A 24,367-nucleotide genomic window follows, 5' to 3' on the forward strand; every position below is an offset into this window, starting at 1 on the left:
ATAGTTGTGATTATGTATAATATGCTTAATAAATTCATAATTAAATGACTAATTATTGGTGGTGTCCTTATTTAACCATCAAATGGAAGTAGTGGGTGCAAGGTGGATTACTGGTTATCACTTCTGCCCTGACTTTTGAAATGTATAATATCTGCAAGGAGTCTGAGGGAGTTATTTACAGACACCCCAGACACAAGTTCAGGAGCACTAAGGGGCACACAAGTTCAATTAAAAAGCATTTGGGTCTGGGTCTAGCTGAGGTCTGCACCTTGTCCCCCCTACCTGCCCCTAATGCATACAGCCCTACTGCACTACAGCACCACTGATGCATGCGGAAATGGTTTCATCAGGCAAACACCATTTTGGAGTGCAGAGACCTGTGTCATTTTTTGGCAATTTGGTGGGACACATAGTGCAAAAAACATGGCTGATTCTGCCCATTTTTTGCATTACAAACTCTGCCTTGCAAGTAGTAATTGTTCCCTTGTGTGTTCTTTCTGTGCCAGTGTGGGTATCCTTTAAGAGTGGTGCTTTGATCCTTTTTAAGGGAAATAAGATTCTCTGCTATCTGTCTATAATGCACTCTAATGTACATATAAAGCCTAATCATGTCCCCTCCCAAGTGTCAAATCAAACCAAACCAAATGGAAATGAAAACATGCACAAGAAAGTTTCTTCATGAATTGATCTGCACACTGCTGAAAATTCATAATTGGTTCCAGCAGTAGAGCTCCCGTGCTGCCTTACTGAAACATGGTTTATGCAGTCAAATTATTTGGCGAGCATACTTTGTGTTGCAAATTGAATTTGAAGGTTATAACCCTTTCAGTGCCACATACTTTTGATCTTGTCTAGTTACATGTTTATATAGATCAAAGGAGAGCTCAGAAAAGTAGAACCAAAAGTTCAGTATTATTAGACATGAACCATAAGGGTAAGCCGCCCCAATACCCCCCCCCCCACACCTATACTGAGCCACTGATGTGGAGAGGAAAGAGGTGCTTCTTGTGGTGACATTGGGCTGGGGGTGGCATGATTCTTCCATAGGCGAGTCAGCATTGGACTGGCCTGACCCCAAGGTTAGACAGCAGGTTAGAAAGCAACTGTCATAGACGTTCTAGGAACATAAGTTAAACAGTTTAGCTAGTAGGAGCAGCTTTGTGCTCCAATTTAGGAGCAAGTTAAGTTAGGTGTTGAATGAATTAGAAAGATTGGACCTTTGAGGTGTTATTTAACCTTCCAGAGAGAGGTGCCAAAACAACATTGTATTTGTCAGACAATAGACGTTGCACCCCTGTCTCTATTCAAACTTGGTTTTTCAGTTTTTACATATATGGCTTCTTTAACACCTCTTTTGATCTAGATTGGACCTTTGTGAAAACCTGTACAAAAAGAAGCAGTAACACCAAGACTACCGGGGAAGGTGGAAAACAGGACAGAAGAAAATCTTTGTCTTCCCATATGTAGCTGGGGTGTCGGAAAAACTTAGAAGGATTTTTAATAAACACCACATCCCTATTGTATTGTATGTGGCAGACATTAGATGTTGCACCCCCTGCCTCTATTCAAACTTCGTTTTTCAGTTTTTACATATACTGTATGGCTTCTTTAACAACTCTTTCGAACCAGTCGCTCTCCCAGCCTAGAATCTGGATTTGGCAGTCCTCAAACGTGTGTAATTTTCTTTTAGATGTAGGTAGGGTTGCCACCTTTACTAAAAAATATTACCGGACAGTGGGGGGCGGGCACCAAAAGGGTGCGGTCCGTGATGCAAAAGGGGGTGGAGCTATGTGGTGTGCCGCCAAAGGGGCGGCGCAACATCGCAGAGATGTCTACAGAGCTGGAAAAACGGTAAGTTCTGTGCGAATTGTGGGCAGGCCAGGGGCTTTTTTTAAAAGGTATTACAAATTACCGGCAACTGCATTTCCGGTAAATTTGTAATACCAGCCCCGGCCTTGGCAGGTGTTTTACCGGCTAGGCCGGTAAAATACCTGCCGGGTGGCATCTCTAGATGTAGGTATACGGCTGAGTTCTGACCAGAGGAGCTGGCTCTTCTGTGCTCTTCTTATTTCTACAGATATGCCATGACCTGGATGTGAAGCTTCACAAACACGTGTCCTCTATATCTTTCTTAACAGCAGCTGAGAGGTGGAGTAACAAAAAACCTGGCCCAGCTGAGAAAGGGAGTCTAGTGTACCTATGTTTTACCTGACTGTATTCTGGGCTAAGACAGGATTAGAGATTCTTTTCTGTAAAACAGATTTAGGCAGTAGCTCACCCTTCATGTACATACCTCCCAACATTTTGGAAATAAAAAGAGGGACAAAAAAGTTGCCCCGTTTAGTATGGTGATTTTTTTTGACCACGGCCATTTTTGTGGCCACACCCCCTAATTATCATGTTAATTTTACAAAATTTCACAGGTTATAAAAGTTTAAACATATTTTCTGTGGTTTCAGTTTCAGTTATTACAGGTTTTCTAAATGTAGGGATGTGAAAATTCAGACACCCTTACACATTATTGACAGGCACATCCCTATTAATATGGACACCTAAGCGGGTCCTTATGGGGACCTTGTGGTTATTTAACCCCTGTAGTTCTCACAGTGTACACCAGATGGCACTGTGCAGTAGTATACAGGTCTTGGGAACCATGAGGTCTGGGTCCATTGTGCTTTAGCCCTTACTTGAGCAGGCAGGAAGGGAATGGGCGCAGGATCCTAGGAGCATTGGCCCTAGTAAATAGATAGCATATCCTTTTATATATCACTCTAGGAGTGATAGAGAGGCTATTTGGTTGAGCAACTCAAAGCTCCGACGATGATATTAGAGGGATTAAGATCCCAGGGTATTACTGACCCAGAGTAGGGACAAACTGTTGAGACTAGGGATGATAGGAATTCCCCTAGCTGCCACTTAAAGAGATCCTGAAAACTGGGCAATACCTCTTCACAAGCTGCACAAGATGCAATCCCTGGCCCCAGGGATTCATCTTATACTGGTACTGAGAATATGCTACCTTTATGCTATCTGTATTCTAATCTCCATTGTGGATATGTTCTATATGCTATGTTAAATAAATACTGTTCTTGGTTAAGCATAAAAGAACCTCTGGCACCCAATTCTTGTGCATTGGCACACGGTTACAGTTGCACTACACCCTGCCTCCACCCCACTGCAAGGGCTTACCCCTGAGTAAAGAGTGTCTCATTTGTGGTTCCACATCACATGGAAAGTTGCTAAAACTGACCACAGTAGTGTCAGTTTATTATAGCGCTACATAATGAAGGTGAATTGCCATTTAAGCTGTGTTTTTAACATTCCCCAAGGCACCTGTTATCTTATAGTGTTACAATTACTTATTTGCTATCTACATTTGAATTATTACAAATGTATCTTATCTTCTGTTGTGACTGTTCTGGGCTCCCTGCCAAAAGCCAATTAAGTTAGAAACTTTTTTTCTTTTTCTGGCTCTTCAGTGCAGAGAAAAAAGGGAATTTCCAGTATAAATGAGGGACTGCAGGTTGAGCTGTCAAAAGAGGGACTGTCCCTCTAAAAACGGGACAGTTGGGAGGTATGCGGTATGTTCAACAGAAGATGGAAATGAAGCAGAATTCATTATACACCTTCAACATCTTCAGCTTTGTAGCAGTGCAACTGCGCACCTTATATTCACATAAGTTGGGTAAAGGCTTAAGAACCAGAAATGTCACAATACATTGCATAACTCTTTATGCCTGTTCTTCCTCTTTCAGCTGCAGTAACCTTTGTCCTGGAAACAGTGACGGTTTCACTTTCAATCTTTGCTGGTAAATAACTTCATTTTCTCCTCACTGAGCAGCACAGAATGAAGCGGTGACACTGTGGATATTGAGGTAGGTAAAGGCAACTCTCCTAAGCAATGTATTGTGCCAGACTGCAGACTGCAGAAAAAATTGTTCAATTTTGAATTTTACGTGCAGTCAGTGTTTATATACAATTCCATGGGTATAGCTTCACAGGATAGACAGAAATCATTTAATCAGTTATTCAGTCAGTTATCATTTGCACTGGTGCATACTGGAACACCTTTAAGTTAACTTTTAGTATGTTATAGAGTGGCTAATTCTAAGCAAATTTTTTTATATATATACATAAAATAACAAGAAATAAGAATTAAAGAATATTGGAGATTCAATTCTTTTAAATCAAGAGTAAGTTTATTAACAATTTTTAACATTTGTATTATATTTAATAAAGATACATTTTAATAATTTAGTTGAATTATTTCCCACCAATAACAATATCCCCTGGAAGTTAGGCTAATTTCTAGCCAGAATTATTACAATAAGCAACTATTTGATTAATAGTTCAATTCTCTTTCAAAAACATTTATAATATCACAATACAACGATTATCTCTGCAATTCTCGCGAGATCTTGGTGAAATATAACAGCAAGGTTTTCCTATAATGATTACAGCAGGGCTAACACGGAACGCATTATCATACATAAGACGTCATTGCGCAATTATGCAGGTGCACTTTGGAAACGTCATTGCGCTGAGCGTAGGCATGCGTAATGATGCCGGCGCATGTTCAAAAGATTATAAATATTTGGCGTCCGTGGCAGCACACACACCCTTGAAAAAGCAATTTGCGAAACGCGTGTCGGCTTGCTATTTCTCAACGGTTTATACCATTTTAGATAAAACCTAGGGGGGGGTTTCTTTTAAGAAACTAATACTTTTTATAGTGATCTGGGCGCTTCTTTCAGCCCAGATTAAGGAGATTCCTATCTGTATACTTGTTAACTGTTTTTACTATAAGTGCTCTGGAATTTGTTTTTTTTTTTTTTAGAAAAAATAGCTCTTCAATTCAGTTACTGTAGTTAAAATAGAATTGAGACCACAGTTCCAGAAGCACTGACTTCTCTCTCTTTGTGGGGTCCCGCAGTTAGTAAAAGGATCAGCTAGAAAATACGGGACTTCTCCACCCATCTACCAATTTCCTTTTCCTACCTTTTCTTGGAATCAGAGATATTAATAATTGCACTTTAATTGATTTATAAGTAAATTGATCACAATCTGTTGGCACTTTATCATCCTTATTGGTGTTTTAGTTGCTTTTTAGTAATTCAATAATCAATTAATGCTAAATGAATTGTTTATGAGTCAGAAATTACAAAGCATACACAATATTTAAATGAAGATTTAATTGAGTCCTAGTTTCATTCCATTTAAGCTATCTATTTAAGGTTAAGCACTAGCACTTTGTGGGACTACTTATCAAAGGGGGGAACCAATATATATATATAGAATCACGGGATTAAATGGTTTAACTGAATTTGAAAGATATAGTGATAAAATTTATTTTTATTTTTTTGTGTGCTTTTCCTGATCAAAAAGACGGGGATACTTTCTTTTCTCCTATATAAAGATGCTACAATTTGTAATACCTAATGGGTTAACCCAATATATAGGTGCGGCTATCATCGTGTTTCCATGTGGGCTGCTTTGATTTTTTTTGCCCTGGCTGCTTTTTACTCCAAGTCCGGCCCTGCATCCAGTGTTTTATATAAATTAGGAAGTGAGACTTTCGGTTGAACCAATGATAGCAAAATATCATCTGTGAATAAGCTTATTTTGTAAGTCTCCCCTCCTACTTTTATACCCTTAATATCTACATTTTGCCTTATGTTTTGTGCCAATGGTTCTATACATAATGCAAATAAAATGGGAGATAAGGGGCACCCCTGTCTTGTGCAGCTTTTAATTTCAAAGGACGCTGATTTTATATGACCCGTTTTTACTTCAGCCATAGGTTTACCGTAAAGACGTTTGATTGCCTTTAAGATAGGGCTCCTGATACCAAAATGTTCTAATGTTATATATATAGGTAGCTCCAGTCAACACAATCAAAAGCCTTTTCGGCATCTATGGATAGGAAAATAGTTTGTCTTTTTTGTTTATTTGCCAGTTCTATGAGGTTTATCGTTCTCCTAATATTATCTGCAGCATCTCAACCTTTAACAAACCCCACCTGATCAAAATGTATCAATTCAGGTAGCAACGTATTTAAACGCTCTGCCAGAATTGTTGCAAAAATCTTTATATCCGTATTGATTAATGAAATAGGACGATAGCTTGAGCAAGGGGGAGGGGATTGATGTTTCCGACAGAAATGCATTAAACATTTCTACCATATATGGGAGTAATTCTTCCAGAAATGTTTTATAGTACTTCCCACTAAACCCATCTAGACCCGGAGCCTTTGTAGAATTTAACTTTTTCTTAACAACAGTTGTAATTTCTTCTGCTGTAATCGGGGTATTTAGGGATAAGAGTTGTACTGATGTAAGTTTTGGGAGGTTACAAGTTTGTAAATACTTCTGCATTCGCCATTCTGCATGTACTGCTCTCTGATTTGTTTACCTTCTCCCCATTATATAGATCAGTATAAATATCTACAAAGGCTTTCCTTTGGCTCCTTAACAAATGTCCCATTTTTTGTCTTAATTGTCTCAATTGTTTGTAGTTTTTGCAAACCCCTAGTAAAAACTAGTAAAGTATCTGGTTTATTTCCCTTTTCAAAAAAATTCTGTTTTGTCCAGAGCATTGATTTATTGTCTTCTGACAATGCTAAATGTAATTCTATCTTGGCTGACACCATATCCATATAGATACTAGTATCCCTGTTCATATTATAATCAGGCTCATACTTTTGTAATTTCACCTTTAAGTCATTTATATGTTCCTTCCTTTTTCTCTTTCGTTCTGATTACTTCTTAATCATAATCCCTCTTATAACTGCCTTATGGGCTTTCCACACCATTGATATTGAGGTTTCTCCTGTGTCATATCTTCAGCCAAAGCTGTCACCTGCTCTGGGAAACAAAGCAGAAGATCATTAAGTCGTCATGAATATCCTGGTCTGTCAATAGTCCTTCCAATGAGGTACTAACCATTGCGTGATCTGACCATGATATTTCCCCTATGACAGATTTAAATATTTTATCAATATGCGGTTGGTTAATCAGTACATAATCTATCCGTGTAAATGACTTATGGATGTGAATATAGAGATCTGGTTTTAAAAGGTTGAGGTGGAAGTCTAAATTGTAGACAATAATGAATAATATATGATGCTGGTTTTACTTTGTGCTAAAAAGTAATAGTAACTTAAAAAATTGCCTCTTTATTTATCCTTTTAGTTAAGGGTGGGCGTGCCCTAACAGTCCTTGCCAGAAGCTCAGTAGGAGGAGGACAGCAAATCACAACCCTGCAGTCACATAAGTAAAGACAGGCTTCAGTTCCCTATCAGGTCAGTCTAGTTGCTGATTGTTTCCTACCCTACACTGCAGTATGCTGAATGCTGCTGGCATCCCTACACAGCCTGGGAAAGGAGGCAGTTGGAAGTGGGCAGATGGGCAGGATAAGTAGGGTTTGTGCATAAATTTTCAATAAATTAACCAGAAACAATACTTTTTTCCAGCACTTTCCTTCTATACATAATAGGGTATAAAGCACTGGCACATTTTTGTTTTTCACACAACATATGTCTCCTTTAAAAAACGTGTCGCTTATAAAATATCCCATTGAGACTTGCTTATAACCCAGTAACTAGTGCTGCAGGACTTTATTAAAGCTATAACAGAACTATAACATATTCCAAACAGTTATATTCCAAACATATTTGTTATATATCCTTGATCTGGTGAATTTACTACAATTTACTCACGCTGCTACCTAATACATTCACAAGCATGCTGCAGACTACCCTTATTTTTGCAGCTTGTTTATCTGAGGTTGTCAGTTTTTATCACTTGGAAACCCTTTGCTATTATAAACTTAGCACCTGTAAAATCCTAAAAGCAGGTCATCCCCCTGACGTTGGAACAAAAGCCACATGTAGAGGGTCCATGTTAAGTCTACTCCTCTGTGGAGCTTTGGTTGCAAATCAAATAAGATATGTATATTTTTAAAGTCTGTATTAAATGCTTTAATGGTTACAACAAAAGAGGTAAGACGAAGGAAGAAAAGTAGAGATAGAAAGGAAGTAGAGCTACCTAAGCTTTTGCGAGTCAAACCTAATTATAAGGATTGAGCATTCAACCAAGTGTCACATATTGCGTTGAACTTAGCTGGGTATCCTCTTGACAAGTAAACCAACTTTTGCTTGGGTAACACGTTGTTAATTAGTTTTTTTCCAGAGAGTAAATGCTGGAGCTGATGTGGATGTTTCCAAGCCAACAATATAGCTTTTTTCACAGAAAAACAGCTGGAGATAACATAACCGTTGGTTATGTAGGTAAACTTCCAGGGTGGTTCGGATACCTGTGGGGCTCTAGAGGTGAAATGGGAGTAGAAAGTATGCCTAAGTTGTAAATAACGAAAATACATGGCAGAGGGCAGCCCAAACTCATGTTTAAGAATTGGAACGTGTTTAAGATCTCCATCCGTTACTATGTCCTGGCAAGTTTGTCAGCCCATTGACTGATATTGGGTAAAATAAGATATGTGTAGAGGAAAATAACGGAATATAAACATAAGCTCTTCTTTTCAATTTCAGGATTATACAGCAGCTATTCCTAGTATTTTCATAACATGGAGAATCAAATGTCTCAGAGTGAAAATTTGGACCTAACCAACATATCAGAATTTGACTCAGATTTTCAGCCAGTGCTGCCATCATCATTCAAGGATATTGACCTGAAGACATTTATCTTAGAGATGGAAGAAACCCACAGACAAATACGACAGCAGATGCCTAAAGGACCAAACTACTTGATGAGAAGTGAATCCAAGAGGCTAAAATCCTTACTAACCCTGGTGCCCACATCTACTTGGTCTCCATGTGAACTTGCTGCTGCTGGATTCTACTTTACTGGAATCAGTAACAGTTCTCAGTGTTTCTGCTGTGGGTTAGTTCTGTGCAGGCAGTCTTTAACCACATCACCAATGCAGAAGCACAAGAAATGTAATCCCAGTTGTGGATTTGTACAAGGCAAAGATGTCGGGAATATTTCAAAATATGAAGTACGTTTGCAGCCTTTGGAGCCTAATGGAAGACTTGAGAAAGATGCAATGAAAAGTGAAGAGCGTAGGCTAGGCACCTTTAAGGGCTGGCCTGTGTATGCTGCAGTAGAGCCCCAAGCTCTTGCACATTCTGGATTTTATTTCACAGGTATCATATAACTAGTGCAGGGCTTTTGTACAGGTAAGGGATCCGTTATCCAGAAAGCTCCGAATGACTGAATGGCTGTCTCCCATAAACTCCATTTTATCCAAATAATTTACATTTTTATAAAAGATTCCCCTTTTCTCTGTTGTAATAAAACAGTAGTGTGGCAAACTAAGATATAATTAATCCTTATTGGAAGCAAAACCAGCCTATTGGATTTATTTAATGTTTAAATGATTTTAAGGTATAAAGATCCAAATTCTGGAAAGATCTGTTATATGGTAAAACCCCAGGTCATGAGCATTCTGGATAACAGGTCCCATACCTGTACTGGTATTAGCATAATGCCACTTTTAAGCCTAAAATAAATTATATAGGCAGCACACTGATCTTACTAAAGGGCAGTAACACAACAAATGAAGGTGACACAAAGTTTAGGGCACAACTGCCCTTTTAAGTTGACCATTCATACATTTCATCACATGATGAGGCAATTGATCATATGGGCTATGTTTCTAGACCTCCCCAGAAAAGAGAATACACTAGTGAAAAATACTTTCTATTGGGCAGGGTTGCCCAGCTGGAGGTCGAATGTGGGTTCCAGTAATCTTGTTCCTCCAGTAATGTATAAAATCCCTTCTTCACACACACACACACACACACACACACGTGCATCCATCCGTATACCTCAAACTCAAGTTATATTTTTCCTCTGTCCATTTTAAAGCAGTTAAAGGGGACCTGTCACCCTAGAAATAATTCCAAATCCTATTTTGTGACATTAGTCAAGCAAAAGAAACTTTACTCACACTATATAATTTTTTTCAAATCTTGTTTCTTTTATTCTTGGAATTCACAATCTCGTGAAACAGCAGCAGTCATTTTGTGGACTGATATTAAGGCAAAATCTTGTTTATGCACCAGAATGGGGCACCTGATGCCCATACACTGGCTACACAATTAGGTGGAGAGGAGGGAAGGGGAATATGAAGAGTGCAATGACATCTAGTGCAGAATGGAAAGTGAAAGTAATAGCCTACCCGCCTCTATGCCTAAGGCATAGGGTAGGGGCAGACAATATATGATTGACAGCTGGTTGTTTTTTTAAGTATATAACAGATAGAGATGTTTTAATAAAAAATAGAATTTGAGTTTAATTTTTTATTATCAGAGAGCTTTTATTATACAGCTTTTTATGTTCGGGTGACGGGTCCCCTTTAAGTGGACTATATGGTTTATAATCCATACCATGGAGAGGGTGTGCTCTTGAATACCGGAGCTAACATCCCACCAAGCCTATGAAATCCGATGTGAATTTAAACAGAGGCCATTAGAAAACTAAGGCTGTGATATGGAATTTGTAACTGCATGGGACTGACATGTTGCTTTACTTACAGGAAGGAGAGACACAGTGCAGTGCTTCTCATGTGACGGCTGTTTGGGAAACTGGGAAGAAAATGATGACCCTTGGAAAGAACATGCAAAGTGGTTCCCAGAGTAAGTTTAATACATTCGAATTATTGTGTCTTGGTGATAATGATGATAATAGGTAATTCGTAATATTCAACTTTTTGAAAATCCCGAGAGCAAAGTTGCCTTTGAAACAGGAAAACATTTTATGTTTTTTCTAGTTGACCAAAATGATATTGAGGCTAGATAATTCCAGCAATAAAACATGTTATTAAAGGGGCGATTTACCTTTAAGTTACATTTTAGTATGTTATAGATTGGCTAATTCTAAGCAACTTTTCAATAGACCTTCATTTTTTCTTTCTCTCTTTCTTTCTTTATTTGCCTTTTTCTTTCCAGCTTTCAAATTGGGGTCACTGACCCCATCTAAATGGGGTCAGTGTTATTGCTATGTTTTATTACACATCTTTCTATTTAGGCCCTCTCCTATTCATATTCCAGTCTCTTATTCAAATCAATGCATGGTTGCTTGGACAATGGTGACCCTGTCAACCATATTGCTTAAATTGCAAACTGGAGAACTGCTGAATAAAAGGCTAAATAATAATAAAAAACAATTGCAAAGCATCTCAGAATATCACTCTCTACATGAAAATGTAATTCAGAGGTAAACAACCCCTTTAATGTGGCATCATCATGGTAAGTATGCTGAGATTAGAAAAAGGCATTTAGTGCAACTATATCTGTAAATAGGGACCTGTGTAAAGGCAACATGGCATTCAAATATAATTTGTAAAAGAAATATCACAAACATAGTACAACTTTCTTGCTCTTTGTTATCAGGTGTGTATTCCTGCGTAGTGAAAAATCTGAAGCTGAAATCAGTCAGTATATTGATAATTACTGTGGGTTCCACCATTTTCCCGTAAGTATCATCAACTGATAATAACTGTTTATTTTTGTAGATATCTCCAAAATTAAAAAGAATTATTGGCACAGTACAGGCTATTTGAACATGTAAAGCATTTTATATTGGATAGCGAGTACAGGGTCCTCTGATATGGGTTAAATAAGACAGTGCCCCCTTCAGCTGCGGCAGAGACCCTGGTTGCAGTTTTTAATTACCTCCTGAACTCAGGAATATATTTCTCATATGTCATCAGCCTACAGCCTACAATGAGTATAATAAAAAAAAGAATTGTTTTCAATCATTTACAAGAAAAAAATCAATTTGTTTGCTCTAGGGTATGTCTTTCTGTGATATTTATGGCAAAGGAGTGCAGTGTTCACAAAAAGGTAAGAGTATGATTGTCTCCTCCTGTAGAGGATGAAGTACAGCTAATTTCATAATACATGTGTGGGGGCTTTAATATAACAGGAAAAAAATATATATTATATAAGCTCGTTTGCTGTTAGCCTTTGTAGTACAGCTGGAAGTGGCCACATATTGGACATTCTTGAAAATATCTAAAATGTACTTAAGATTTCATCCCATCAGACCCCTGTGATTTTGGGGACCGAGGGCAAAAGCCGTCTGTGTTCTAGGTTAATTAGTGACCTTTATGAACTGCTTGGAACTATGTTTTATGGAGTAGGTTGCACTAGAGCAGGGGCCTCCAGCCTTTCTTGCCCGTGAGCCACATTCAACTGTAAAAAGCAGTGTCAGACTGGGACACCAGGGGCCCACCCAAAAATCTTAGATCAGGGGCCCAGTCTTAGTACTATTATTCTTCCTCTCCTCACTCAATTACTATTCTCCTAGTCTCTTCTATTTACATACTATAATACTATGATCTATTATTCCATCTATTTAGCCTTTTTGTTCTCATAGAAATAAAGAATGACCATGAAATAGGTCAAATGTTTAGCAGCACAAGGGCCCACTGACACATGGGTACACTGGGAGTTTTCCTGGTATCCCGGTGGGCCAGTCCGACACTGGTAAAAAGAGTTTGGGAACAACACAAGCATGAAAAAAGTTCCAGGGGGAGCCAAATTCTGTTCATGTCTGATAATGTATTTGTATGCATTTTTTATTTCTATTTTCATGTTTGTAACAGAAACAGCAATTGAAAAAGAAATCATACTTTTGAAGAGCCAGCTCATTAAATCTTATAGCAATCCAACGTTTCACAGAATATCCTCCTTCGGAGAGTGTGTTGATCCTATTGTAGATCTGAATTCAGTGTTTGCTGACATAGCTGTCAGTAGAAAAAACACCAGAAATCAGCCTTTGGAGCAGCTCACATTACCTGATATTCTGTCAGACCTGAGGGACATCACCATGATTGAAGGTGAAGCCGGCAGTGGGAAAACAGCTCTGCTCAAGAAGATAGCCATTCTCTGGGCTTCAGGGACCTGTCCCATGTTAAGCAGGTTTAAGCTGGTGTTTTATATCTCTGTTACCTCCATTGACAACGACAGTTCACTAGCTGACATAATTTGCAAACAGTTGTCTGCAACTGCTGTATATCTCCCTAAAGAGACTTTGGCAGAGATGATGAAGCAGTTAAAGAACCAGATCTTATTCCTCCTAGATGACTATGGTTTCAATGACACCACTCCAGAAGCCATAGATGAGATTTTACTAAAGAACCACGTCAATTTGTTAAGTTTGGCCGTCAGTGTGCGCACAGACAAAGGAAAGAAGCTACGTCAATATGCAAGAACCATACTGGAAATCCAGAAATTTCCTTTATATAGCACTATCTACTTGGTCAAGAACTTGTTCTTACACGACGGTGAACGCGTGAAAGCATTCTTTATTGAACTGGAAACATATAAAAATTTACAGGCTGCCCTTCACGTCCCTCTCATGACTCTTTCTCAGTGTTCCTATTGGGTTCAGAATCCACACGAGCGTTCATTTTGTGAAAGAGATGTTTTTGAAGCATATTTGAACTATAATATGCAAAAAGTTTCTTGGGACACCAACAGAATAAATTGTGTGATAATGTCCTGTGGAGATCTTGCCCTCCATGGGGTCTTCCATTCATGCTTTGACTTTACAGAAGAAGACCTCTGTACATTTGTTGTGGATATTGATGATGCCATAACACTCGGACTTTTAAGCAAATTCTCAGCCCAGAGGCTTCGTCCAGTCCACCGCTTTAGTAATAATTTGTTCCAAGAGTTCCTGGCTGGAAAGAGGATGAGTGAATTATTGGAATCTGAGGAACAGGAAAAAGTGGACAGAGGGCTTCATTACCTGCACCGTGTGAACACTTTTCTCAAGTTGCAAGGGCCGTACAGTTATCTTTTGAAATATGCTAGCAGGATTTCCCCAAAAGCAACAGTAAAGATAATGTCCCACTTGTTCAGTTTCTATGATAACAAAGATGCTCTGGATTGCCACTTCGATAACAGAGATCACTTACAGAGGTACCCAGAGCTTCAGATAATGGAAAGGTTGTTAATATTTCTGCTAAGTGTTGGAGACTCAGAATTTTGCATGAATCTATTGCTAACATTTGCTGTTAAAGCCGCGGTTGACAGTCGGTGCTTATCAGAATGCGCTCCTGTCATCTTGCAGTTTTTAAGAGGCAAAAACATTACTTTAGATCTCAATCCAATATCCGGGGATAGCAATAGCAGCTTATTTTATTTTATGGAGAAATACCCAGAATGCATTGCTTTGTTGAGTTGCATTACCTGCCGCATAAACCCGAGGAAATTTCCTGACGCGCCGGATTTTTCAACAATGTCGCAGACTTTTGAAAACTATGGCGTTCCTACAGTGGAGCAAGATTACTCTGCTGCGTATCTTTCCATGAATGCTTTACTTGAAGAGAAACAAAAGGAAATAAATCAGTCAAATGAAACACTGTCATATTTTCCACAGACTATTCAAATTAGTGACTCAGTTATCAAGGCATTTTCATCCCTTCGGGGCCACAAAGCTCCAGTTTTCAAACTAGTCACAAACAACATTTGCCAACTTGCTCCAAGTGAATGTGAAAAACTCAGAATTCTCTTTTCAGTATCGGATCACATAAAGCTTGAGCTGAACAAGAGCAATGGCTTTGTTAGAAATATTATGCCAGTCATTGAGCAGTACCTGAGTTCTTTTAAAGAATGCACTATATGTAATACATATCTGTGCAAAGAGGAACAGGAACTGTTGCTTAGGATGGCATCCTTGGAAACCCTAGAGTTTGGAAACGTAAGGGCAATACCACAACCAGGTAAATCATTTTCTAGTTATAATTCCTTAAAACAAGGGTCCCTAACCTTTTTTTTCACCCCTAAGCCACATTCAAATGTAAAAAGAGTTGGGGAGCAACACAAGCATGAATAATGTTCCTGCGGGGTTCAAAATATCATTGGCTAATAGTAGCCCCTATGTGGACTGGCAATATACAAAAAAAGGGGGTTGTGGGAGCACTCAAAAGGCTAAGTTAAAACATGTACAATGGAAGTGCTACTGATTTGGCCAATTAATCAATACACATTCCCTGGTCCCCTGTCTCCAGTGGCGGAACCATCGGGGGAGCAGGGGGTGCAAGCGGGCCAGGCCAGGGCCCGCACCCCCTCAGGGCCCCCCGGCAGTCCGTTCGCCGCTGAAAATGTGGCCAAATGCGGCGGTACGGAGGGGGGCGGGGCCCGGCTGCGCGTCATACACCAGGGCCCGCCCCCCTCAACGAACACTACTGCCTGTCTCAGAAGTAATTCAGTATAAATGCAAGTGCATGTGTTTACAAAAACAGGGGATTTTAGTTACAAAGTTATGATCACAAAGTTGATAAGCCACCATACCACGTCACCAGGAGAATATTAAGCATGCAGTAAATACTAACTGTTAATTGGCATCCAATGGGTTACTAGAGCTATGCGCACTTTACCCTTGTTGTCACATGACTTACTAAGAATTTTAATGATACAAAACATTTGTCATAATATCATCATAGCACAAACATTCTCCAGAAAAACAGATGTCATATAGAGTTTTATTCAGAAAAATGTGTGGCCCATAAGGTACATTATGGTCCAGATTTATAAGTGATCAGGTATCAGGACAGCAATGAGGAAAAATGGAGATTAATTAAAAGAATTCACTTGCTTTCTTCCGGATCGATTACATTGTTGTTACAGGTGGATTTTTTTTTCTATGTGTCTTTTCAAAAAATATCAAGTTTGCCACCTAAAAATGGTGGAGATTTTTATTACACAGTTTCCATTTTATTTCCTCATTTGCTCGTTACCCAAAGCCTGGTCATTAATAAATCTGGTCTCTATGTCGCCATCATTTCAATTCTCTGGCCTCTCTCGTTGTCAGTAGAATTCCCCCCCCATGTAATCCATTAGGGATGCAACGAATCCACTATTTTGGATTCGGCCGAACCCCCGAATCCTTTGCTAAAGATTCGGCCGAATACAGAACCAAATCCAAACCCTAATTTCCATATGCAAATTAGGAGTGGGAAGGGGAACATTTTTTTACTTTCTTGTTTTCTGACAAAAAGTCAGATTTCTCTCCCCGCCCTTATTTGCATATGCAAATTCGGATTCGGTTCGGCCTGGCAGAAGTATTCGGATCCTGGATTCGGTGCATCCCTACAATCCATCCAGTGGTGGGATTCCTTGGTCAATTTCTAGTGGTGCATGGTTTTCCAACAAATAATGTCTTTGTAGAATAAATATATACAACACGTATTGTTGTTTCGATTGCAAGGATTATGCAATTGTAAATTTCACATCACTTTACACTCTGCCCATGGAAGTAAACAACTTCTCATACATTGGGTATGTATGCAAATTTACCTATAATTTCTATAATGGTGTTTTTTTCTATAAGGTTGGATTTATCTGCATTGTAACAGATATATGTTAAACTGTCTGACTATATGTATTGCTAAATAAGCCTATGCTTTTGCACAGAATCCCTAATTTCTGGTGTGCACAGATTTATGTGCTTGAAGGAACTTTCGATAAATCTGCCGACGTACCCAGAATTTATAGAACATATACCGGATGAGTTCGGAAGACTGAACAAGATAAAAAAGCTTGCACTTTGCTGTGATTTTGCTCATGGTTCAACAAGGTTTGGTAAGTTGCAAATATATATTTGTATCACCCAGTTGCTTAAATTGGTTTACTGGATGGAAGCAAATCCCACCTGATACATTACAACAGCTAGTGAAAAGTTTTCCCAGAAGAGTAAAGGGCAAAAAACTGTTTCAGCCACAAAGAGAGGACCAACTTCAAATTAGTTAGAATGTTAGATGTTAGAAAGGCAGGTATGTTGTGGCCATTTATTGTATGTCCTGGAACCTTTTATAATAAGGCAAGCAGTAAACCAGAGGGACAAAGGGGTTATGGAAACATGCAGTTGTCATAGTTAAACATATGGCTTTAAGCTTGCTTACATATAACCAAATGACAGAGTGACAATATTAACAAAACGAATTAAGAATCCCACCAAGTGTAGCCCTTATGCCAGACTGAGAATTGGCTCCGCTGCTCTCAGTCTGCATATTAGAGGATCCACTCTGTGCCACATCTCCATTCCTTTGAACCTCTTTCGATTGTGTATAGTCACACGCAGCAGAGTGGAGGTTGGCTGAAAATACTTGTTTTGGCGTATTTGCTATTTGTGTTTGATTGCACATGTGGGATGTGGACTTATTCAAACCAATGGACACGAAGCAGATCCGCTTTTCTCAGTCTGAACACTCTATCAACCTATGGCATAAGGGCACCCCACACTCCCAGAGGAGGCAACTTAAAATGTTATCTCATATGAAATGGTCAATCGTTAAAAATACAAACCTAAAAATAAACACCACAATTTCTGTTAAAACATTCAAACTAATTGAAAGCAAGCCAACTAATTATCACAACCGTCTTCATTAATGAATATAATACTTTATATGCTGACAGCCAAACCACCTTCCCTTAAGTTTCATGTTCCTTTTTTTAATCCTCCACCCCAGGGGCAAATGAGCTTGTCTTCATCTGTGAAAATGTCTTGTTGCTTTTTATGCCATCTTGTAGTTACAACATAGTAACATAGTTACATAGTAACATAGTAAGTAAGGTTGAAAAAAGACACATGTCCATTTATTAACTACCTATCTGCCAGTTGATCCAGAGGAAGGCAAAAAACCCATCTGATAATTTTATTCAATTTATTTTCTCCTCTTGTTTCAGCTCAGTTCATTAGGAACTTTGGAAAACTGGAAGTTCTACAGTTAAATTGTGAAAGTTTCCCTGATTTCAATGGTCTGATGACTTCACTCACATACTGTAATGATCTGAAAGAATTAAGTTTCTCTGAATCAAATCTTAAAGAAGATGATTTGGCTTCATTAGGTAATAACCGTAGCGATCATTTTTGCAAGGTTGTTCATATTATTTTTCAACAATTTGTAACCAGAATGTTTATTGTCCAATGCAAACATTCAGCAGGACATTATTAACCACTGGGCTGTAGAAATGAGGAGAACTACTCTACTGAGTCTACTATCTGTAATGTCAACATGTGAGACAAATAACCAGTTCATAGCATCTTCCCAATCCCTAATAACACTGACACAACTTTAATGTGTACAAAAGTGCCAAGTGATACACCAGATACACAAACGATATTTTCCATTTGCAAACTGTCAACTTTGATTTTAATAGAGAAGAAATCAAGTCTTACTTAGGGAATATTATTGTCACATCTGTCTGATGACTTTGTGGGAATCAAAAGATATGAAGTTAGAGCTAAGCACAACTTAATCTTAAATACTGATTAATATAGACATTACTTTGAGCAATTCTGATGACTATGTTCAGGCTTCCATTCTGCCTGTTCTTGCATATAAAAATTAACCTTGACTCCTATATAGCAGGGATCCCCAAAGTTTTTTTTACCAGTGAGCCAAATTCAAATATAAAAAGAGTTGGGGAGCAACACAAGCAAGAATAAAGTCCCTTGGGTTGCCAAATAAGGGCTGTGATTGGCTATTTGGTAGCCCTTCTGTGGACTGGCCGCCTAGTGGAGACTCTGGCACTTTTTTTATGCAACCAAAACTTTACTCTTAAGATGGTCATAGACACAAAGATCTGATCGTACGAATAAAGGATTCGTAAGATTTTCGGACCGTGTGTGGAGAGTCCTGTCCGGTTGGACGATCGGACAGGTTATAAGATTTCTGTTGGCTGTCGATAATTTCTCTGCATGTATTGTCGATCGTACAATTTTCAGTGGGAGACTGTCACCAGCTTTGTCAGACATAACTTTCGTACGATTGCTGTCAGGGGCAGAACATCTGTTCTTTTGTACTTTATTTGATCGGAATGGTTAGTGGCAGGTCAGGAGATGGGGAAGTCCGGTCATACGATGATTCGTACGATCAGATATTCGCGTCTATGGCCAGCTTAAGCCTGGAATTCAAAAAATCAGCACCTGTGTTGAGGTCACTGAGAGCAACATCCAATGGGTTGGTGAGAAACATGTTGTTCAGGAGTAGAGATGTCGCGAACTGTTCGCCGGCGAACTTGTTCGCGCGAACATCGGGTGTTCGCGCTCGCCGGAAGTTCGCGAACGTCGCGCGACGTTCGCCATTTTGGGTTCGCCATTGTTGGCGCTTTTTTTTGCCCTCTCACCCCAGACCAGCAGGTACATGGCAGCCAATCAGGAAGCTCTCCCCTGGACCACTCCCCTTCCCTATAAAAACCGAAGCCCTGCAGCGTTTTTTCACTCTGCCTGTGTGTGCTGAAGAGATAGTGTAGGGAGAGAGCTGCTGCCTGTTAGTGATTTCAGGGACAGTTGAAAGTTTGCTGGCTAGTAATCGTTTTGATACTGCTCTGTTATTGGAGGGACAGAAGTCTGCAGGGGTTTGAGGGACATTTAAGCTTAGGTAGCTTTGCTGGCTAGTAATCTACCTTCTACTGCAGTGCTCTGTATGTAGCTGCAGTGGGCAGCTGTCCTGCTTCTGATCTCATCTGCTGACTGCTGCAATAACAGTAGTCCTTGTAAGGACTGCTTTTATTTATTTTTTTGTTGTTTTACTACTACTACTACTACTACTACTACTATAAGAGCCCAGTGCTATTAGTCTAGCAGTGTTGGGGAGTGGGACTGGTGTGCTAATCTGCTGCTCCTAGTAGTTCAGCAGCACCAACTTTAATTTTTTTTTTTAATATTCATTTTTTTTTTATTTTACTTTTTTTATTTTACTACCGCTGTAGTAGTGTATAAGTTGACCTTTTAGGCATTATTTGCCCTGTAGGCATTATTTGCACACTGTTTTCTTCAACCCGCCATCGAGCTGTGTGACCTTGTTCACATTCTGTCTAAATATCCATAATATTACCGTCTCCAGAAAAAACACCGGAGTCACTTTTTTCAAGCAGCCATAATATATTTTACGTAATCCGTATCCACCGCTGTAGTAGTGTATACGTTGGCCTTGTAGGCATTATTTGCACACTGTTTTCTTCAACCCGCCATCGAGCTGTGTGACCTTGTTCACATTCTGTCTAAATATCCATAATATTACCGTCTCCAGAAAAAACACCGGAGTGACTTTTTTCAAGCAGCCATAATATATTTTACGTAATCCGTATCCACCGCTGTAGTAGTGTATACGTTGACCTTGTAGGCATTATTTGCACACTGTTTTCTTCAACCCGCCATCTAGCTGTCTAGCTCTCCCCCTACACTATCTCTTCCAAGCACACACAGGCAGATTTTTCAGATACATTTTTGCCCTTGATCCCCCTCTGGCATGCCACTGTCCAGGTCGTTGCACCCTTTAAACAACTTTAAAATCATTTTTCTGGCCAGAAATGTCTTTTCTAGATGTTAAAGTTCGCCTTCCCATTGAAGTCTATGGGGTTCGCGAACCGTTCGCGAACCGCTCGCATTTTTGCGCAAGTTCGCGAATATGTTCGCGAACTTTTTTTCCGACGTTCGCTACATCCCTATTCAGGAGCCACTGGTTGGGGATCACTGCTGCATAGGGTTAGAAAATCAAGGTAATATCCATAATATGCATCCTTATTTACAATAATTAGAGATTTTTCCCCTTGATTCTAGTCAGGTACATTATAACCAAACTCATTAGGTTTCTAAACACATCGTGTCAGTATGTGTGCACAATATACTCTTAAAGGACCAGTTCCGTGTAAAAATAAAAGCTGGATAAATAGATAGGCTGTGCCAAACAAAAAATGTTTCCAATATACAGTAGTTATTTCGGCAAAAATGTAATGTATAAAGGCTGGAGTGACTGGATGTCTAACATAATAGCCAGAACACTACTTCCTGCTTTTCAGCTCTCTAACTCTGCGTTAGTAAGTGACTTGAAGGGGGGCCACATGGGACATAGCTGTTCAGTGAGTTTGCAATTGATCCTCAGCATTCAGCTCAGATTCAAAAGCAACAGATATGAACCATGTGCCCCCCCTCAAGTCACTGATTGGTTACTGCCTGGTCACCAGGGTAACCAATCAGTGGAAAGCAAGAGAGCTGAAAAGCAGGAAGTCGTGTTCTGGCTATTATGTTAGACATCCAGTCACTCCAGCCTTTATACATTACATTTTTGCCTAACTAACTATATTAGAAACATTTTTTATTTTGCACAGCCTATCTATTTACCCACTTTTTATTTTTATACTGAACAATGAAAATTTGATATAAGCTTAATCATGCTGAAGAAATTTTCTGCATATAATACATTCTAAACTCTGTACCATTTCTGAAATAGGTATCAAGTTACTGTTTACTATCCCTCTCTCAACAACTGTCACTCTTAATTTCATTCAGGACTCAGAGTCAGGTATCTTTTAGGGAGGATCCCATTCCTAGCAAATGTATCAGCGCTCACTGAAATAACTAATTCCAGCATAATATAATGACTGACCTTGGCACAAATCCTACATGTAAAGAGACAAGATTTCTGGGGATTTTAAGAGTGAGCTCTAATACATCTTCTAGACAAATAAAGAACCCCCCCCCCCCCAAAGGCTGTATTAGACCTAACTGACAATTAAACTCTTCTGACTCCTGCATAAGGAGAGAATGAAGCACATCATTTTTAATTGGTTATCTTTAGAATGTTTCTTATTTACGTATGGTGAAACCTATATTGAATTCTAATTTTTGTGATAGTTCCACCCTTTTAAGATAGATGACCACCTATAAGATTCCCATTCTGTAAGGAATGTTCCACAGCTAATGATATTCTCATTGAGACTGAATTACTGTATGCCAGTTTCTCATTTAATGAATTGTTTTTCACTTTGTTCTTTCCTGGCAGCACAAACAATGGCATATTTTAAATCACTGAAAGTTCTGAACTTGAAAAGTCAAAAAATCCTATCCTCGGATGTCGCAGAAACATTGGGTAAAGCATATCACCTGCTTTCAAATCTTTCTAATAAATATTCATACTGGCCTGTTCTGTTTTTATACTATAAATGCTTGCTCCCTTAATCATTACAGTGCTCGATCCAAGCAGGACTTTTTGTCAAAGTAAATCATTCTTGATTTTGTGAATTTTACAGCGCACATGTGCTGTTTGCAGATGTAAAAGTCACTGAAAATGTGAGGGAATATGACCACTGGGAAAATGTAATTTGTTTTAGAAAAAAGTGATGGAGCTGGCAAACAGAGGGGATGTATACAGTAAAAATTATGCAGTTCGGGTGGGGGAGATGTGCCCAACTTATATAATTGTTGGGAAAATGTAGGGTATACATGCCCTTTAAATACATAGGTCTATAAAAGCAGCAGTCAGACCTTGTCAGCAGCTTATCGGCCCACGTATGGGGAACTTAGACAAGCCTACCTGATATCTGGCTGAAAACTGGGCAGATTTAAAAATCCTATTGAAGCACATTGGCTTGTTGATGCGGTCCTTGCCCCAACTGCTTGCATCCCGTCAGTGTGATCTGATTTTTTTAGCAGAGCGCCAAACAATCGGATCAGTCTAATATTGCCAACCTCAAGGTGGCCATATCTAGGAAAAATCAGTTTGTTTGGACACGTCACATTTAGTGGCTCACACTGCATTAGGATAAACTGTAGCGTGGCTCACACTAAAGCTGGCCATACATGACCAATAGTGCCTACCAACTAAACCCCAATTTGACAAGTCGGCAGCTTATTAGCCAATGCACAGTGCACAAAAGTCAAGCTGCCACCTCATATGGCTTGTAGGGATGTCGCGGGCTGTTCGCCGGCGAACTTGTTCGCGCGAACATCGGGTGTTCGCGCTCGCCGAATGTTCGCGAACGTTGCGCGACGTTCGCCATTTTGGGTTTGCCTTACCTGGCGCTTTTTTTTGCCCTCTCACCCCAGACCAGCAGATACATGGCAGCCAATCAGGAAGCTCTCCCTCCTGGACCACCCCCACACCCCCTGGACCACTCCCCTTCCATATATAAACTGAAGCCCTGCAGCGTTTTTTCTGCCTGTGTGTGCTTGGAAGAGCTAGTGTAGGGAGAGAGCTGTTAGTGATTTCACTGATTTGAGGGACAGTTGATAGTAAGTTTGCTGGCTAGTAATCTACTTGATACTGCTCTGTATTGGAGGGACAGAAGTCTGCAGGGATTTGAGGGACATTTTAGGTTAGGTAGCTTTGCTGGCTAGTAATCTACCTTCTACTGCAGTGCTCTGTATGTAGCTGCCTGCTGTGGGCACTGATCTCTTCTGATCTCATCTGCTGACTGCTGTAATAACCCAATAGTCCTTGTAAGGACTGCTTTTATTTTCTTTTTTGTTTTTTTACTTTGCTAGTTGCTACTATAAGAGCCCAGTGCTATTAGTCTAGCAGTGTTGGGGAGTGGGACTGGTGTGCTACTGTGCTGCTCCTAGTAGTTCAGCAGCACCAACCCGAGAATTTTTTTTTTTTTTAATATACATATAATTTTTTTTTATTTTACTTATCTTACTGTTCTTTAACGTGTACAGTGCTGTTTGCTGTTCTTCATAGTAGTGCACCAATAGTAGTGCACTTGCAGGCATTATTTGCCCAGTGTGTTCTTCAAACAACGGCCATCTAGCTGTGTGAGCTTTTTCACATTTTGTCTAAATATCAATAATAACACCACCTGAGTGACGTTTTTCAAGCAGCAATAATATATTCCGTATCCACTGCTGTAGTAGTGTATACGTTGACCTTGCAGGCATTGTTTCAATTTGTTTGCCCAGTGTGTTCTTCATTTTCAAACAACGGCCATCTAGCTGTGTGAGCTTGTTCACATTCTGTCTAAATATCAATAATAATACCGTCTCCAGAAACACCACCTGAGTGACGTTTTTCAAGCAGCAATAATATATTCCGTATCCACTGCTGTAGTAGTGTATACGTTGACCTTGCAGGCATTGTTTCAATTTGTTTGCCCAGTGTGTTCTTCATTTTCAAACAACGGCCATCTAGCTGTGTGAGCTTGTTCACATTCTGTCTAAATATCAATAATAATACCGTCTCCAGAAACACCACCTGAGTGACGTTTTCAAGCAGCAATAATATATTCCGTATCCACTGCTGTAGTAGTGTATACGTTGACCTTGTAGGCATTGTTTGCCCAGTGTGTTCTTCATTTTCAAACAACGGCCATCTAGCTGTGTGAGCTTTTTCACATTCTGTCTAAATATCAATAATAATACCGTCTCCAGAAACACCGCCTGAGTGACGTTTTTCAAGCAGCAATAATATATTCCGTATCCACTGCTGTAGTAGTGTAAACGTTGACCTTGTAGGCATTGTTTGCCCAGTGTGTTCTTCATTTTCAAACAACGGCCATCTAGCTGTGTGAGCTTTTTCACATTCTGTCTAAATATCAATAATAATACCGTCTCCA

The 24,367-nt window shown here is 39.4% G+C and overlaps 1 protein-coding gene across 2 annotated transcripts in view; it reads left to right on the forward strand.

Moving 5' to 3' along the window:
* Window positions 1-3,777: 3,777 nt before the first annotated feature.
* The window catches only part of LOC108717696 (baculoviral IAP repeat-containing protein 1), a 31,868-nt gene continuing 11,278 nt past the window's right edge, over window positions 3,778-24,367 (forward strand). The window contains exons 1-10 of one of the 2 annotated variants that reach the window (XM_018264962.2): window positions 3,784-3,875; window positions 7,191-7,300; window positions 8,549-9,163; window positions 10,558-10,657; window positions 11,414-11,495; window positions 11,815-11,866; window positions 12,631-14,754; window positions 16,448-16,615; window positions 17,720-17,881; window positions 21,820-21,906. In XM_018264962.2, coding sequence (XP_018120451.1) covers window positions 8,584-9,163; window positions 10,558-10,657; window positions 11,414-11,495; window positions 11,815-11,866; window positions 12,631-14,754; window positions 16,448-16,615; window positions 17,720-17,881; window positions 21,820-21,906 — 3,355 coding nt within the window. In that variant the 5' untranslated portion in view covers window positions 3,784-3,875; window positions 7,191-7,300; window positions 8,549-8,583. Of the gene's footprint in view, window positions 3,876-7,190; window positions 7,301-8,548; window positions 9,164-10,557; window positions 10,658-11,413; window positions 11,496-11,814; window positions 11,867-12,630; window positions 14,755-16,447; window positions 16,616-17,719; window positions 17,882-21,819; window positions 21,907-24,367 lie in introns of both variants that reach the window. The other variant, XM_041568708.1, reaches the window with a different exon arrangement.

Source organism: Xenopus laevis, chromosome 1L (assembly GCF_017654675.1).
Source record: "Xenopus laevis strain J_2021 chromosome 1L, Xenopus_laevis_v10.1, whole genome shotgun sequence".
Taxonomy (NCBI): domain Eukaryota; kingdom Metazoa; phylum Chordata; class Amphibia; order Anura; family Pipidae; genus Xenopus; species Xenopus laevis.